Source organism: Rhinoraja longicauda, chromosome 33, assembly GCF_053455715.1.
Source record: "Rhinoraja longicauda isolate Sanriku21f chromosome 33, sRhiLon1.1, whole genome shotgun sequence".
NCBI lineage: Eukaryota > Metazoa > Chordata > Chondrichthyes > Rajiformes > Arhynchobatidae > Rhinoraja > Rhinoraja longicauda.
Genome location: NC_135985.1, coordinates 6919294 through 6934712, shown reverse-complemented (window position 1 = coordinate 6934712; position 15419 = coordinate 6919294). Strand labels below are relative to the sequence as shown.

The window sequence follows — 15419 nt, the reverse complement described above, 5'->3', positions numbered from 1 at the left end:
TCTTATACTACATGATGATGGCAGAGAGTTGTGTTGATTGGAAGCCCGTGATCCACGTGTTTGTTATATACACCGAGGATTACGATATTAATGTAGGAGCCGTGGTTAGTGTGTTTGCAGATGACACAAACATTTGTGGCAGTGTTGATAGTGGCATAGTTGTAGGCAACAGGATGAGTTTGAACAAAGGAAAATGATGGAAGAACTCAGCTGGTCGAGCAACATCTGTGGGGACAAAGGGGTCATGGATGATTCAGGTGAAGACCTTGCATCAGGACTGTGTGTAGAGGGGAGATAACCATTACTCCAAAGACGTACAGGTTTGTAGGTTAATTGGCTGGGTAAATGTAAAAAATTGTCCCTAGTGGGTGTAGGATAGTGTTAATGTACGGGGATCGCTGGGCGGCGCGGACTTGGTGGGCCGAAAAGGCCTGTTTCCGCGCTGTATATATATGATATGATATGGGGTGGGGGGAGGGGTGAGGCAGGCAGGGGTCTGGCAAGAATTAGCACAGTCAAATAAAAGGGGGAAGGGGGTGGGAGATAATGAGCAGAGAGTCAAGTGGGGCAGAGGGAGACAGTAGGTGGTGGGTGACAAGTGGAGACAGATATGGGAAGAGAAAAATATGGGGCAGATGGCAGCAAGTGGGGGCAGGAGGAAACCCGAGTGGATTAGGAGAGAAAGGAGTGAGAGAATGCAGACTACCCGACACTGGAAAATTTAATGATCATAAGTTTTGGAGCAGAATTAAGGCATTCGGCCCATCAAATCTACTCCGCCATTCAATCATGTCTGATGTATCTTTCCCTCTCAACCCCATTCTCCTGCTTTCTCCCCGTAACCCCTGACATCCGTACCATGTTATAAGAACTCTTAGCTTCAGAACAGCAAAAAGGAACAGGAAAGGCCCCTATTTTACTGTAACTCCATATAGCTTAGTCAGATGTCAGACCTCAGTATCTGCATCAATAATTCTCCCAAGTGTTAAATGTGCAACCATTGTCCTTTTGAGAGATGTTCCATGTGATTTACTCCAATGGCTTGGAGGAACACTTGGTAATAAGGTAATAAAAAGCCAATGTGATGTCCAGAATTAGATTGACAATCTCTGGACTCTTTGTGGGTCATCCTGAATGTTAAGATCGTTGAACAAAGCAGAAATAGATCCACCACAAACTATTCCTTCATGGTCCACGTCGATTTGCTGCAATGGAAAGTGCTGCTTCTGATATTTACGCATGCATTTCATTAGCTGGAGTTTTCCAGAAACTGGAAACTGCCTAAGATCAAACTATTAACAAAATTATTTAAACTTTCAAGTGGCTTTTTTTAAAAAAAAATTAAAGGTCACGTTTATGCCAACATAGTAAAAATAAAAATATGGGTAAAAAACTGTAGGCTTGAAACAGGAGATATGAGCTTCACCTTGGTGAGTGGAAGACTTGAAGTCAGTCATACAACTCAGAAACAGCCCTTCGGTACAACTTGTCTGTGACAACATGGATTCCCCATGTAAGAAAATGCCATTTGCCTGCTCTGGTTCATATCCCTCTAAACCTTTCCGATCCATGTACCTGTCCAAATGTCTTCAAAACATTTTTTGTACCTGCCTCAACTACTTCCCTTGGCAGCTCATTCCTTACTCCTTTGTATTAAGGTTTCCCCTCAGGTTCTTATTGAATGTTTTCACTCTCACTTGAAAAATAGGCCATCCAGTTGATTCCCCTACACTGGGGTAAAGGGCTCTTGTGCATTCACCCTATATATCTCCATATGATTGTATACACCTCGATAAAGTCATCCCTCAGCCTTCCACGATCCAAGGGATTAGCTTATTTCCGTTTCACACATTCAGTCTTGCGTTTCTCTGGGTGACTCATTACGATTTACTTTGTTGCAAGGAACTAGTTGCAACAAATATTCAGACAGAATAGTTTCTTTCAGAGAGAAAATGGAGGTCCGTTGAAGCACAATTTACAACAGTGACTGTTTTAAATGATTCAACAGGATGTCAAGCATTTCAGTTCGAAACGGGGAGTGCTGTAAACACTGGGCAGATCAAGCAGCATCTGTGAGGAGAGGTACAGATTCAATTCTTCAGGGCAAGTTTTTTGTCTCCTATCACTGAGTGTTTGGAATGCCTTCAGAGACATCAAATAAACATGTGGGAATCTTTACGTGCAAACTGTCAATTATTCACCCATGCTCGTGGTTGAAAACCAGACATTCAAATGACAGGGATAAAATTAATTAGCAAAACTGGAGCAGTAAATCAAGTGGAACATCTCTCAAAGGATAATTATTGCACATTTAACACTTGGGAGAATTATTGACGCAGATACTGAGGTCTGACATCTGACTGTATATCTATTTTACCATCGCTGTATCAAGCTACGGTAAAATAGAGAGGTTTCCTGTTCGTTGTTTCTGTTCTAAAGCTGAGTCACATTCTTGTTCTTATTAATATGTTCAGATCCCACTAATTTTAAAATGCACTTGAAAACTTTGGAATAAGAGGTCAGAATAAAAACATTGAAATTAAAAGATGTAGAGTGGCGCAGTAGTAGTTGCTGCCTAACAGCGCTAGAGACCCGTGTTCGATCCTGACTACAGGTGCTGTCTGTGTGGAGCTTGTACGTTCTCCCTGTGACCACATGGGGTTTATCCAGGTGCTCCAGTTTCCTCCCACACTCCAAAGACACGCAGGGTTTTAGGTTCATTGACTTCAGTAAATTGTAAATTTCCCCTAGTGTGGAAGATAATGTTAGTGTACGGGGTGATCGATGGTTGGCACAGATTCGGTGGGCCGAAGGGCCTGTTTCATTGCTGTATCTCTAAAGTCTAAAACATTTTCTCAAAGAGCAAGCTATAAACATGGTATATTCTACACAGGCATTTAATATTTCAAAATCACCTACCTTCCACATACTATTTTAGGATTGAATTATCCATGACAGAGCAAAACACAAGCCGATGGCATCTCTTACAGCATTTGGAGTCATTAGTCTAAATATTAGAAGCCTTTCTTCCCCTCTCCGTCTTGAAGGAAGCAGTATGCAGGTTGCATTGCACTTGTGATGGAGGGCTCCATGTTGAAAAGCACCAGAGTTCTATTCAGAAGAATAACACTTTTCTTTGAAGATGTATCATTTAATACAATATTTAAGGCAGGCACGGTTGATATTAAACTAAATCGAGTTTGCTGGCATTCATGTTTTGAGCATCATTGCAGCAAATTACACCCAACCTACACTCAGAATCAGCCAGTTGGTTATCATGAAATTTATCAGTGAGCAAATTGTTAATATTCTTTGCCCTCGATTGGTACACAAGGAACTGCAGATGCCAGTTCACAAAATTAAAAGTGTTGGAGTAACTCAGTGGGTCACGCAGCATCTCTGGAGGACATGGATAGGTGATATTCCGGGTTGGGACCCTTCTTTAGCCTGAAGGATAGTCGCTTGATGGAAATTATTCAGATAGAACATAGAGCACAATAGCATGGGAACAATGCCTTTAACCAACAAAATCTGTGCTGAACATGATGCCAGGTTAAATCAATCTCCTCTGCCTGCACGTGATTCATATCCATGTGCCCATCTAAAAGTATTTAAGGCCACCATTGTATCTGCCTCCACCACCATTCCTGGCAGTGCGTTCCACGCACTCTCCACTGTGAGAGATGCCTGGGGCAAAATACTTGCCCCGGGCATCACCTTTAAACTTTGTCCCTCTCACCTTAAATCTATGTCCTCCAGTCTTAGACATTTCCACCCTGGGAGCAAGGTTCCGTCTGTCTACCTATCGATGCCTCAATGTTATATACTTCTATCAAACTTGTTCACTATCTGGATTGGCTGCAAATGCATATGGTAACAAGCCAATTGGCTATAATTGCAGAGAATTATAAGTTAAATGCTAGCACAACCCATCAAAAGCATCAAGCTAGACACTAAATGTAGCACGCAAATGAATCCAAATGATAATTTGAAGTGTTTGGAAATGTGTTTCTTTGGAAGAATATTCAGTTTCACTGTAACTTCTACTCTTCAATTAATTAGGTTCGATCTGATCCATCCCAATGATACCTGGAGGGTTTATATCATCCTGTTATAAAGTACTGAAACCTAAGTGCAGAGAACACCAACTGATTCCCCATACTCAAGATTTGCAGCAAACTAATTGCACACAACTCCCCGGTATTTAAATGCAGCAACAGCACATAGTGCAAAACTATTTTATTTACAAAAAAATGGCACAAAGTGACTGCACAGTTTATGCTCATGCACATTTCAATCACCTTGAATATATATTTGCCCTAATCTACCAATCTTTCAGGAATACCGTTCAGAACTACAAGAGGCACAAGTAGAGGGAGACTGAAATATATCGAGGAGGGGCATAGCAGTGTGGACAAATATTGTCCAATTAATGAACATTTAAATTGGTTTAACATTTCTGAAGGTTCATTGAAAACTGGGCCAGATTCGTGGTTTTTCAAACATGTTCTATGCAATTTTGTGTTCACATCCACATGGACTGCCACTTGCAACATTGGGATGTGGAATAAACAATGACACAGGAAAGGGCAAACAAAATCAGACTTACCTAATTCAATCTAGAATTGTACAGTAGCACTAATGAACAATAAAAAGGTAAAATACTTAATGTCAATACTTCTCAGGACTGCTTCTACATGAAGTTACATTGTGCCTCAGTACTGTAGTCCACTACTACCTACTTATAACATCAATGCCTTTGCCATCGGTGCATGGATTTTAGTTTATGAGATCTCGTTGTTCTGTGTTTACTAATCTTTCTTGCAGCAGCAACAAAGTGCTGTAGTTTATCTGCCAAGCTGTCAGACATGTTGATGTAATGGTACAAGAAAAAAAGCTAAAACACAGGAATTATTAGCGAGAAAGAGGAATGACAGGTTTTATGCATTCTTCACGAGGTTATCAGACAGCCAGTTTGCTAGCGACAAGTGAAGGCTTCCTCTGAGGCAGGTCTTGCGGAGTGGGAATGTGCTCTCCCGTCACTTGGTTCTTGTCTGTTCCACTGGCCGACAGCTGCTTGTTCTTGATTTTGGCTTTAGCCATATTGTAATCTCCTGAGTCAAAGTACTTGGGCTGCAATGCAAAAACAGTTCTCAGTAAACAATGATTTCATTTCAAAACTTTAGACTTTAAAGATACAGCGTAGAGACAGGCCCTTCGGCCCACCGAGTCTGCGCCGACCAGTGATCACCCCGCACACTAGTTCTATCCCACACACTAGGGACAATGTTCAATTACAGATGCCAATTAACCTACAAACCTGTACCTCTTTGAAATGTGGGAGGAAACCAGAGCACCCGGCGAAAACCCACGTGGTCACAGGGAACGTACAAACTTCACACGGGCAACATCCATAGTCAGGATCGAACCCGGGTCTCAGACGCTGTAGGGCAGCAGCTCTTCCACTGTGCCGCCCATTCACTATTGACTTAATTCATTATTACAAATTTGGCCTCTGATTTTTTCAAACTGCAATTACCCTGCTCAATATTAGTATAAATTACAAACGTACTGGTTAATAAAAAACAAGGAGAGACAAGATAGATTAAGGACACGTTTATAGAGTCATAGAGTTCTACAGCACTGAAACAGACCCTTCGGCCCACTTTGACCATGCTGACCAAGTTGGCATACTGAGCTGGTTCTGAAGAATATGAGGGATATTCGGGAACAGAAAGATCTGAGTTTACATGAATAAATCCATGTAATTTCATGAATGAGATTAGTAAAACATTGGAGATCCTGGAACCTTTTGCCAGAGGCAAAAGCAGGATGGTTCTGTTTGATTTTTTAAATATGAAAATACTGATTAGGCCACAAATGGAGTAGGGTTAGGTTTATTATTATAACATGTACCGAGGCAGAGTGAAAAGCTTTGTTTTGCGTGCTGTCCAATGATATCAGATAATATGGTACAGAAATACAATGAATGCAAACTGAAGTAATAAGTAGGTAGAGCAAAGGGAATGATACAGAAATGTACTGCGTCACAGTTTAAGGACGTGATGTTAATGAGAGGATGCATAAGATATTTACTGGAGTGGTTCTATGAATGAGGATTTCAGCTACAAGAAAAATAAAAATCTTAAACTATGGATCTCTAAAATAAAAACAGGAAATGCTGTAAACTCACAGCAGATCAGGCAGCGTCCGTGGAAAGAGAGACTGTTAATGGTTCAGGAATGGGAGTTAGTTTAACTAACTTGTTTTCTCTCTCTATCCCAGTTCTGATGAAGGGTCCAAGTGTGAAAGGTTAACTGCTTTTTCTTTCCTCAAACACTACCTGACCCGAGTGTTTCCAGCATTTTCGGGGTTTTTTCCAGTTGTATTTGTGGAATTTCTCCCCTGAGCAAAGGTTGAGAGATTTGATAGCAATTACAGATTCATGGCTCCAATCGCTTGCCCATCGGGAACCTAATGAGTGAAAGAACAAGCGAGAGGGGTGGGAGAGTAAATTTACTGAAAGTCAGGGTGTGAAAAATGGCAAATCAGGATTTTTCCAGAGGGAAATGGATCGACAATGGAGGGAAAATAATTTAGAAGCAAAAACAAAGAACTGCAGATGCTGGTTAATACAAGTCAGGCAGCATCTCTGGAGAACATGGATACGTGACATTTTGGGTTAAGATCCTTCTTCAGACTGATTTGCAGAGCTTGATTTGTAGAAAATAATTTGTAGGGTTAGAACAGAGAAATTGGTCTGAACACATTGGTCCAAATTAATCAATAATAATTAAATGAAGACTAAAATGCATTATTATTTTATATTAGCCTTCATCAGTCAAGAGTATTGAGTATAGAAGTTGGGAGGTCATGTTGCAGTTGTATAAGACGTTGGTGAGGTCGCATTTAGAGTATTGTGTTCAGTTCTGGGCAGCAGAAAGATGTTGTCAAGCTGGAAAGGGTGCAAAGAAGATTTACGAGGATGTTGTCAGGACTAGAGGGTCTGAGCTCTACGGAAAGGTTGAGTAGGCTGGGACTCTATTCCTTGAAGCACAGGAGGATCAAGGGTGATCCTATAGAGGTGTACAAAATCATGAGGAATCGATCGGATAGATGCACAGAGTCCCTTGCCCAGAGTAGGTGAATCAAGGACCAGAGGACATAGGTTTAAGGTGAAGGGGCAAAGATTTAATACGAATCTGAGGGGTAACTTTTTCACACAAATGGTGGTTGGTGCATGGAACAGGTTGCCAGGGAAGGTAGTTGAGGCAGGGACTATCCCAACATTTAAGAAACAGTTAGACAGGTACATGGATACGACAGGTTTGGAGGGACATGAGCCAAACCCGGGCAGGTGGGACGAGTGTAGCTGGGACATGTTGGCCAGTGTGGGGAAGTTGGACCGAAGGGCCTGTTTCCACGTTGTATGGCTCTCTGACAACAAATGTATAGTATAGGAACAAGTCCTTCGTCTCAAGATGCCCATGCTGTACATGATCCCAACTTAACTAAAGGGATACAGATCACAAGGGATGTGATCTGTATTCCCTGCATCTCTTAAAGTCTCTTAAATGCCACTATCATACCTGTCTGCCTCTGCCACCACCCTGGCAGTGCGTTGCAGACACCCTCCACCCACTAAAAAAAATTGCCCCTTTCACCTTAAAGATATGATCTCTAGTTTTTGACATTTTCTAACTGGGTAAAAGGTACTATCTATCCAATGTCGTCACTTACATTTATCCACAACTAAAGACTATTTAAAAAAATGTAGTCATTCATTTAGGCCAAGAGGAAATAACAGAACTGAAGTTGTATTATCAAAGTCACTGCTTCTCTCTGGTGATTATCATCAAAACATACAACTTGTGACCTAAATTGAGCCTCCCTGGATTAATCTGAGCAATTGCAAAAGATCAGATGCACTATTATAGACTGAACAATGTAAAAGAAGCTAACATTTTTTTAAAATGCACTTTAGCACAATTAGAAGTAATTTTAATTATTCATTCCCATTGGGTCATGAACGTTTTTGGTTGTGGGAGAAAAATAAGTGTAAATGTTCACCATTATTTTTTGTTCATTATTTTACTACTGATGATCAGATAAACAAAAAGGAAAAAAATCAAGGACTAGGGAAATGATTCATTTACAAAGAGCAGTGCGAAAAAGGTTGGTAAAGATGAAATGCGGGGGAGAATCGAACACATGCAGAGTCCATGTGACTGTACTGGAGATGGAAGGGTAAATTTTCAGTTCATTCAGCAAGAAGGCCCATGAGAAAAGAAACGACAGCAAAATTCATAAATTAAAAAGCATTTAAGAGAGCATATCATTATATTTATAGCAGGAGGCTTTTCAGTGACAAATATCAAAACATACCAAAATTAAATTGTCTCAGAGGAGCTAAGGGAAGAAAATTAAAAGCCTTTCAATTTTCAAAAACCTTATATAGGTTAGAAGATAAGATGAGGGGAAAATAAAATCAGAAGATGAAGCAGGCAATTTTTAGTGTTGTGAAGGAATAACTGAACAATTCTGAGATTGAAATGAAAGTGGGCGCAGAGGAGTTTAACACTGAACAAGATTGTAAATAGGGCACATAAAAGCCTGTCATTTTGCCACAGATTCCAAAGAAAACCAGAAAAAGACAGGATAATCATTGATCGGGCAAGAAAAATTTCATTCCAAGTTGTGGAAGGAAAACAAAATACTTCTTCATTGCGTTCATCTTTGAAGCCTGGTACTAAGATGCCATAGTTAATTCTTCCTGAACAGATTCAAATTCCCACTTTTAGATGTCCGCTATCTAGTCAACAACTGAATGGCTTTAAAAATAATCTATATTCAATTGAGGATAAAAACGTTCTCAAAGCTTATAAATATGAATCTACAAAACCAGATTAAGAAAACATCCAAAGAGAATCCAGAGGGTTAGCTGATAAGTAAAAGTTCTTCCTATAAATACTTACATCTTTCTGTAGTCGCTTCCTCAGAAATTCTGATCCACCAGGTTTCTGTCCCAACTTTGGATATTTTAACTTCAACTTGGCTTCCTCGGCCTTTTCAGGACTGATTACTGTGTCCTCCATTTCCTGGAAAACAAATCGGTGAAGGAAACTCAGCCAGGCCATTGATCAGTCAAGCACACAATGGTAGCTCTGGAATTCCCAGCATCTTTTCAACCCAAATTACCCGTACGCCTTCCTGCCAACCAGATTTTAGTTTTAGGGATTGGAGTTCATGTTTCTTGGTAACCTTTAGGAAACCAATCTCTTCCTCCCCACTAGTTGAAGTCCATTGAAAACTAAAGACACAAAGTGCTGGCATAACTCAGCAGGTTTAGTTGCTCCAGGTGCTGCCTGGCCCGCTGTTACTTCAGCACTGTCATTTTTGTAAACCAGCATCTGCAGTCCCTTGTGTTTAATATAGTAAACTACACAGAGGACTTGGATGCAAACAGATAGCTTGTCTTACTCAGTATGTCTCAAGACCGAATGGCAGCTCTGGTAATGTTGGAGCCGTGTTGCACAAGATTAAAATATCATTTTTAAATACACAGAACTTGCATACCATTCTTGCTGGTCGCAGAACAAACTAACAGTTTGTGATGTTCACAAATTAAGAACAATTAATTGAACGGTAGTCCCAACATAATCCAGAATAAAAGGTTTAAATTTAATTAAAAATCCAAAATGAAGACAAAAGTGAATAGGCCATCTTGAAATGATTTTGCAACCTGTTCTTCAAGAATGCTCAAACAAATGTTTAAGATGAAGTTACAAAACAAATATTACCATAAAGAAGAAAAACAAAGATGCTGAGGCCACATCACATTTATGATTCAAATCAAAAGTACAGAATAAAATGCCATGGGGAGAGGGGGTGGGGGCAGGAAGATTGCATCAAGCAACGTGATACAAATAAATTTGGTGATTTGGCATGTAAATAATTCAAGTGCAAGTTAAATATTTGGGCTCATGTAATCTGCTCTGGAAAGCTTCCATTATATTTCTAACAATATAGAACAAAATCAATTGGCACTTGGAAAACATGGAGTAACAAAAAGAATAGCTTAAATTTATAAAAGGAAAAGTGTGTTCAACTGATATTCTTTTTTGAAGGTGCAGAAGCTAACTGATGGACGTACAGTTGGATCATGGATTTCGAAAAGGCATTCAAGAAAACATTGGTTCATAAATTCTAGGAGCAGAATTAGGCCATTTGGCCCATCAAGTCTACTGCACCATTCAATCATGGCTAAACTAACTATCCCTCTCAACCCCATTCTCCTGCCTTCGCCTCATAACCCCTGACACCTTTACAAATCAAGAATCTGTCAATTTCTGCCTTAAAAATATCCATTGACTTGGCCTCCACAGCCTTCTATGGCAATGGATATGTTAATCAAGTCAAGTCAATTTTATTTGTATAGCACATTTAAAAACAACCCATGATGACCAAAGTGCTGCACATCAGTTCAGGTACTAAGAAACAAACATACAATGGCACACAAACATAACAGCACATACATAAACAGTTCACAGCACCCCCTCAGAGGGCCTCAAACGCTAGGGAGTAGAAATAGGTTTTGAGCCTGGACTTAAAGGAGTCGATGGAGGGGGCAGTTCGGATGGGGAGAGGGATGCTGTTCCACAGTCTAGGAGCTGCAACCGCAAAAGCGCGGTCACCCCTGAGCTTAAGCCTAGACCGCGGGATAGTGAGTAGCCCCAAGTCGGCCGACTTGAGGGACCTGGAGATAGAGTGGTGGGTTAGAAGATTTTTGATATGGGGGGGGGGGGGGAGAGCCCGTTTAGGGCTTTGTATGTGAATAGGAGGAGCTTGAAGTTAATTCTGTACCATACTGGGAGCCAGTGGAGAGAGGCCAGCATCGGGGTGATGTGGTCCCTTTTACGGGTACCCGTCAGGAGTCTCGCTGCGGCGTTTTGGACCAATTGCAGGTGGGATAGGAATGATTGGCTGATCCCACTGTATAGGGAGTTGCAGTAGTCTAGGCGGGAGGAAATGAATGCGTGAATGATTTTTTTCAATGTCGTCAAATTGGAGGAATGGTTTGAATTTAGCTACGATACGAAGCTGGAAGAAGCTGGCTTTTACCACAGCGTTGACTTGCTTGTCAAACGTTAATGCAGAGTCAAATATCACGCCAAGGTTTTTGACATGCGGTTTGACTAGGGAGAATAGGCTTCCAAGGCTGCCTGTTATCGTTTTGATGGAGTTGGGGGGGGGAGCAAGGGAACAAAATAGGAACCATAGGATCTGGAGCAGAAAACAAAGTGCTGAAAGAACTTGTGTGTGTCGGAAGGAGTTGCAGATGCTGGAGTAACTCAGCGGGACAGAGTAGCACAGCTTCTCTGGAGAAAAGGAATGAGTGATGTTTTGGGTCGAGATCCAAGAATTCAGGTCAAGCAAGATCTGTGGAGGGAATGGACAGACTGACATCATCAAGGCCCAAACCCGAAATGTCATCAGTCCATTCCCTCCACAGATGCTTCCTGACCTGCTGAGTTCCTCCAGCACGATGTTCTGATCAGCATCTGCAGTTCATTGTGCAACCATGGGATCTACATAGAGATTGGCTGATGAACGAGCTGGGCACAAGATGAAATGGGAACAAGTTATATTCACTCTTACTCTTGCCAAAATACAAGACGTGCACATTTTGAAGCAAGGGAACAGATACCACTGAGGTGTTCTGTGGGAGAACCTGTTTGAACAGGCATTAAAACATTCTTTGTGATTACTGCATAAACGCATGTCAAGACATTAGAGGATGCTCAAGGTTTAAAGATTAATATTGCAGCACAACTGAAAGGCAATCACTTAGAATGCAAAAAGGACAACAAACTTATACATTGTAACCTCCCACATAATATAATCGTCAAATATTCAAAAGACCTCGTTCTCCCTCCTCAGCAACCCCCCCCCCACACATCTCCCCTCCCTCCACTAATCCTTCAACCCCACCTCTTTCCCTCCCCTCCAATGCCATCTGTTCCACCCTCCCTACCCTCCACATCTCCCTCCCAATTCCCTCTTCATCCCCATACCCTATCCCTCCCCACACTGCCTCTCTCCACTACCATCCCCTCTCCTGACCTCCCTCTCTCACTACCCCCCCCCCCCCACCTGCCACCCCTCTCCCCCAGCCTCAATGGCCTCTCTCCCCATCCTCATCCCTCACCCCCCCACCTCTTCCCCTCCCCAGCTCTCCCTGCCACTCCTCTCCCCAGCCTCTTCCCCTTCCAGCCTCAATGGCCTCTCTCCCCATCCTCATCCCTCACCTCTTCCCCTCCCCAGCTCTCCCTGCCACCACCTTCCCCATCCTCTCACCCCCAGTCACATCACCTGCTCCCCCCCCCCCCCCCCCACTGTCCTCCCTCCCTGTACCTCCTCACCTCCGGCCTCAATGTCGGCCTCTCCCCCCCCCCCCCCCACTGTCCTCCCTCCCTGTACCTCCTCACCTCCGGCCTCAATGTCGGCCTCTTCCCCCCCCCCCCCCCCCACTGTCCTCCCTCCCTGTACCTCCTCACCTCCAGCCTCAATGTCGGCCTCTCTCCCCCCCCCCCCATCCCCCACCAGCCCTATCCCCCACCCCCAGCCTCCACTGCCCCATCCCCTCACCTCCCCCGTCCCCTCTCCCTCATCCCCGCTCTCTCTCCCCCCCCGCACCTGCCGCTCTCGAGCCGCCGCCGCCGCGTCCCCCCGCCTGCTCACCGCCGCGTGTTGCTCCGCCATGGCCGCGCTCGCCTCCGTGCCCGCGCGTATCCCTCCGCACCGCCGTCCCACCGCGCACGCGCGCCCATTCATTACGTCACCGTGTTCTGGACCCTTCACAACCTTTCCATCCTCTTCCCCCCCCCCCCCCCCCCCCCGGAAAACAGATTGAAATTTCATACGCGCTCCCCTCCACTTTTAAACCGCGGCGTATTTTATATATATTATATATATATATAAATATTTTTTTAAATCGATTAACTTCATAATTGTTTGATCGTTGACCTGTTCCGAATGGGATTCTGGGAGATGTAGTCCACTGGACGTTGGAAGCGCCCTCTCCCGTTGCGGAGGAGCAACGCAGTCACGTGGAGAACGAGCAACAGCTGCAGATGCTGGCCGTCTGAGATAAAATCAGACAATGTTGGAGAGAGGAGAAATAGCTGTAGCTCCTCTGAGATTAAACAAGACAGTGCAGGAGAGAAGTGGGGGAAAAGCTGCAGATGCTGCACGTCTGAGATTTAAAAAAATAAGACAGCGGAGGAAAGAAGAGGGGAAAAAGCTGCACGTGTAAGATAAAATCAGGCAGTGTGGGAGAGAGGAGAAAAAGCTGCAGTTGCTGCCCGTCTGAGATAAAATCCGACAGGGGGGTGGGAAGAGAATGGGGAAAAAAAGATGCAGTGCGTCCGAAATAAAATCAAGACTGTGGGGTGGGGAAAGAAGGGGGGGGGAAATGCAGCACGTCTGAAATAAAATCAGACAGTGGGAGAGAGAGAAAGAGAGAGAGAGAAAGAAAGGTAAAAGCTGCAGTTGCTAACCTCGTCTGAAATAAACTGAGACAATGGGGGGGTGGGGGGGGGGGAGGAAAAACCTGCAGCTGCTGCACAACTGAAATGAAATCAGACAATGGGGCAGAGAGAAAGGGGGAAAAACCTGCAGCTGCTGCATGTCTGAAATAAAATCAGACGGTGGGGAAGACAGGAGAAAAAGCTGCAGCCACTGCCTGTCATCAATAACACCAGACAAGGGGTGAGAGAGAAGGGAAAAAGGGGAAGGGAGAAACATAATTAACAATTCAGTTCAATGACATTCAGTCATTTAGCTCCTCAAACCTGCAACTAGGTCACGGCTGCCTTTCTGCTTCAAGACTCGAGCGTTTAAATGTCACATCTACAGACAACAGGACAATGAAATTCTGAAGAACCTGTAAATGAATACACACAGAACATACATTATAATCAATGATTTCATAAATTAATAACTATTACTGGATGACCATAAGAGTACAAAAACCCAAGTCTGCACGTAACCAAGACACAGTCCACAGATGATCATCGTTGCTGAAGTTAGTGTTGTGCAGAGTTCAAGAGCCTGGTGGTTGCTGGGCAGATGATGTTCTTGAACCTGGCGGTCATGGTTTTCCAGCTCCCGTACCTTCTTCCTGATGGCGGCAGCGAGATGAGAGCATAGCCAGGATGGTGTGGGCCTTTGGATGATATTGGCTGCTTTTTTGAGGCAGTGCCTCTTGTAGATCCATTTGATGGTGGGGAGGTCAGTACCTGTGACAGACCAGGGCATTGTCTACCACGTTCTGCCGTCTCCATTGTTCCTAGGCATTCTACACCTGGCCGTGATGCAAGCAGTCAGTATACTCTCTACCAAAAACCATAAAATTACATTATTTTCAATACTACCTTTGTCGTAATACTCCTTTTATTTACATGTATCTATCAGGCCTTTTAACATTGTGAAAAAAGCCAAGCCATTTCACAGGACACGATTATAGGGCAGAATTTGACATTGAGATAAATAGATGTTCAGGCAGCCTGCGCATTATCAGGATTGCACACTGAAATCTGATTGCATCAGTGGCCTTGGGATTAGTATCAGCAGAGAGCTGATCATTTTAGTGATTTTCCCATCTGGAAATTGCATAAGGACATGAGAGGGTGAATGGGAGAGAGGACACAAGGTGACCAAAATAAACACTACTATCTCTGCACTATGGACCACAATTGGTTTAATAAACCACAACTGTGCCAGATGCAATGTGATTTATATAATTTACTATTAGGAAGCAGTGTTCCACCTATATTTCTCCCTCCAACTTTCGGTCTCCTAATCTGAGGAAAGACATTCTAGCCTTAGAGGGAGTACAGAGAAGGTTCACCAGATTGATCCCTGGGATGGCAGGACTTTCATATGAAGAAAAACTGGATAAACTAGGCTTATACTCGCTGGAATTTAGAAGGGGATCTTATGCGGGAAGATTGTTCCCGATGTTGGGGGAGTCCAGAACCAGGGGTCACAGCTTAAGGATAAGGGGGAAGTCTTTTAGGACCGAGATGAGAAAACATTTCTTCACACAAAGTGGTGAGTCTGTGGAATTCTCTGCCACAGAAGGTAGTTGAGGCCAGTTCATTGGCTATATTTAAGAGGGAGTTAGATGTGGCCCTTGTGGCTAAAGGGATCAGGGGGTATGGAGAGAAGGCAGGTACAGGTTACTGAGCTGGATGATCATATTGAATGGCGGTGCAGGCTCAAAGGGCCGAATGGCCTACTCCTGCACCTATTTTCTATGTTCCTATGTTTACATTTCACTCCTCCTCTTCTCTCTTTATCGGATACTCTTTTGTCTCCTTTTCACCTCTAGTCTTTGCCACTTACTCCACCCATCT

The 15419-nt window shown here is 43.3% G+C and overlaps 1 protein-coding gene across 4 annotated transcripts; it reads right to left on the bottom strand.

Moving 5' to 3' along the window:
* Positions 1-4203: 4203 nt before the first annotated feature.
* arpp19a (cAMP-regulated phosphoprotein 19a) lies at positions 4204-13942 on the bottom strand. Of its 4 annotated transcripts, XM_078427196.1 has the most exons (4): positions 13854-13894; positions 13027-13144; positions 8976-9098; positions 4204-5133 (listed from the first exon to the last, which is right to left on the bottom strand). In XM_078427196.1, the coding sequence occupies exons 3-4, from the start codon at positions 9093-9095 to the stop codon at positions 4963-4965; spliced, it is 291 nt and encodes a 96-aa protein (XP_078283322.1). In that variant the 5' UTR covers positions 9096-9098; positions 13027-13144; positions 13854-13894; the 3' UTR covers positions 4204-4962. The 4 variants fall into 4 exon arrangements, with proteins under 4 accessions (XP_078283322.1, XP_078283321.1, XP_078283320.1 ...); XM_078427195.1 differs by lacking the exon at positions 13027-13144 and having other exon boundaries at positions 13854-13942; XM_078427194.1 differs by lacking the exons at positions 13027-13144; positions 13854-13894 and adding an exon at positions 12742-12853.
* Positions 13943-15419: the final 1477 nt, after the last annotated feature.

Coding starts and splice junctions, on each gene's coding strand:
- arpp19a (XM_078427194.1), bottom strand. CDS start 12,834: ATGAATGGGCGCGCGTGCGCGGTGGGACGGCGGTGCGGAGGGATACGC. Junction 9,099..12,741: donor TGGCGGAGCAACACGCGGCG/GTGAGCAGGCGG, acceptor TTTGTTTTCCAG/GAAATGGAGGACACAGTAAT. Junction 5,134..8,975: donor GGAAGCGACTACAGAAAGAT/GTAAGTATTTAT, acceptor TTTGCATTGCAG/CCCAAGTACTTTGACTCAGG.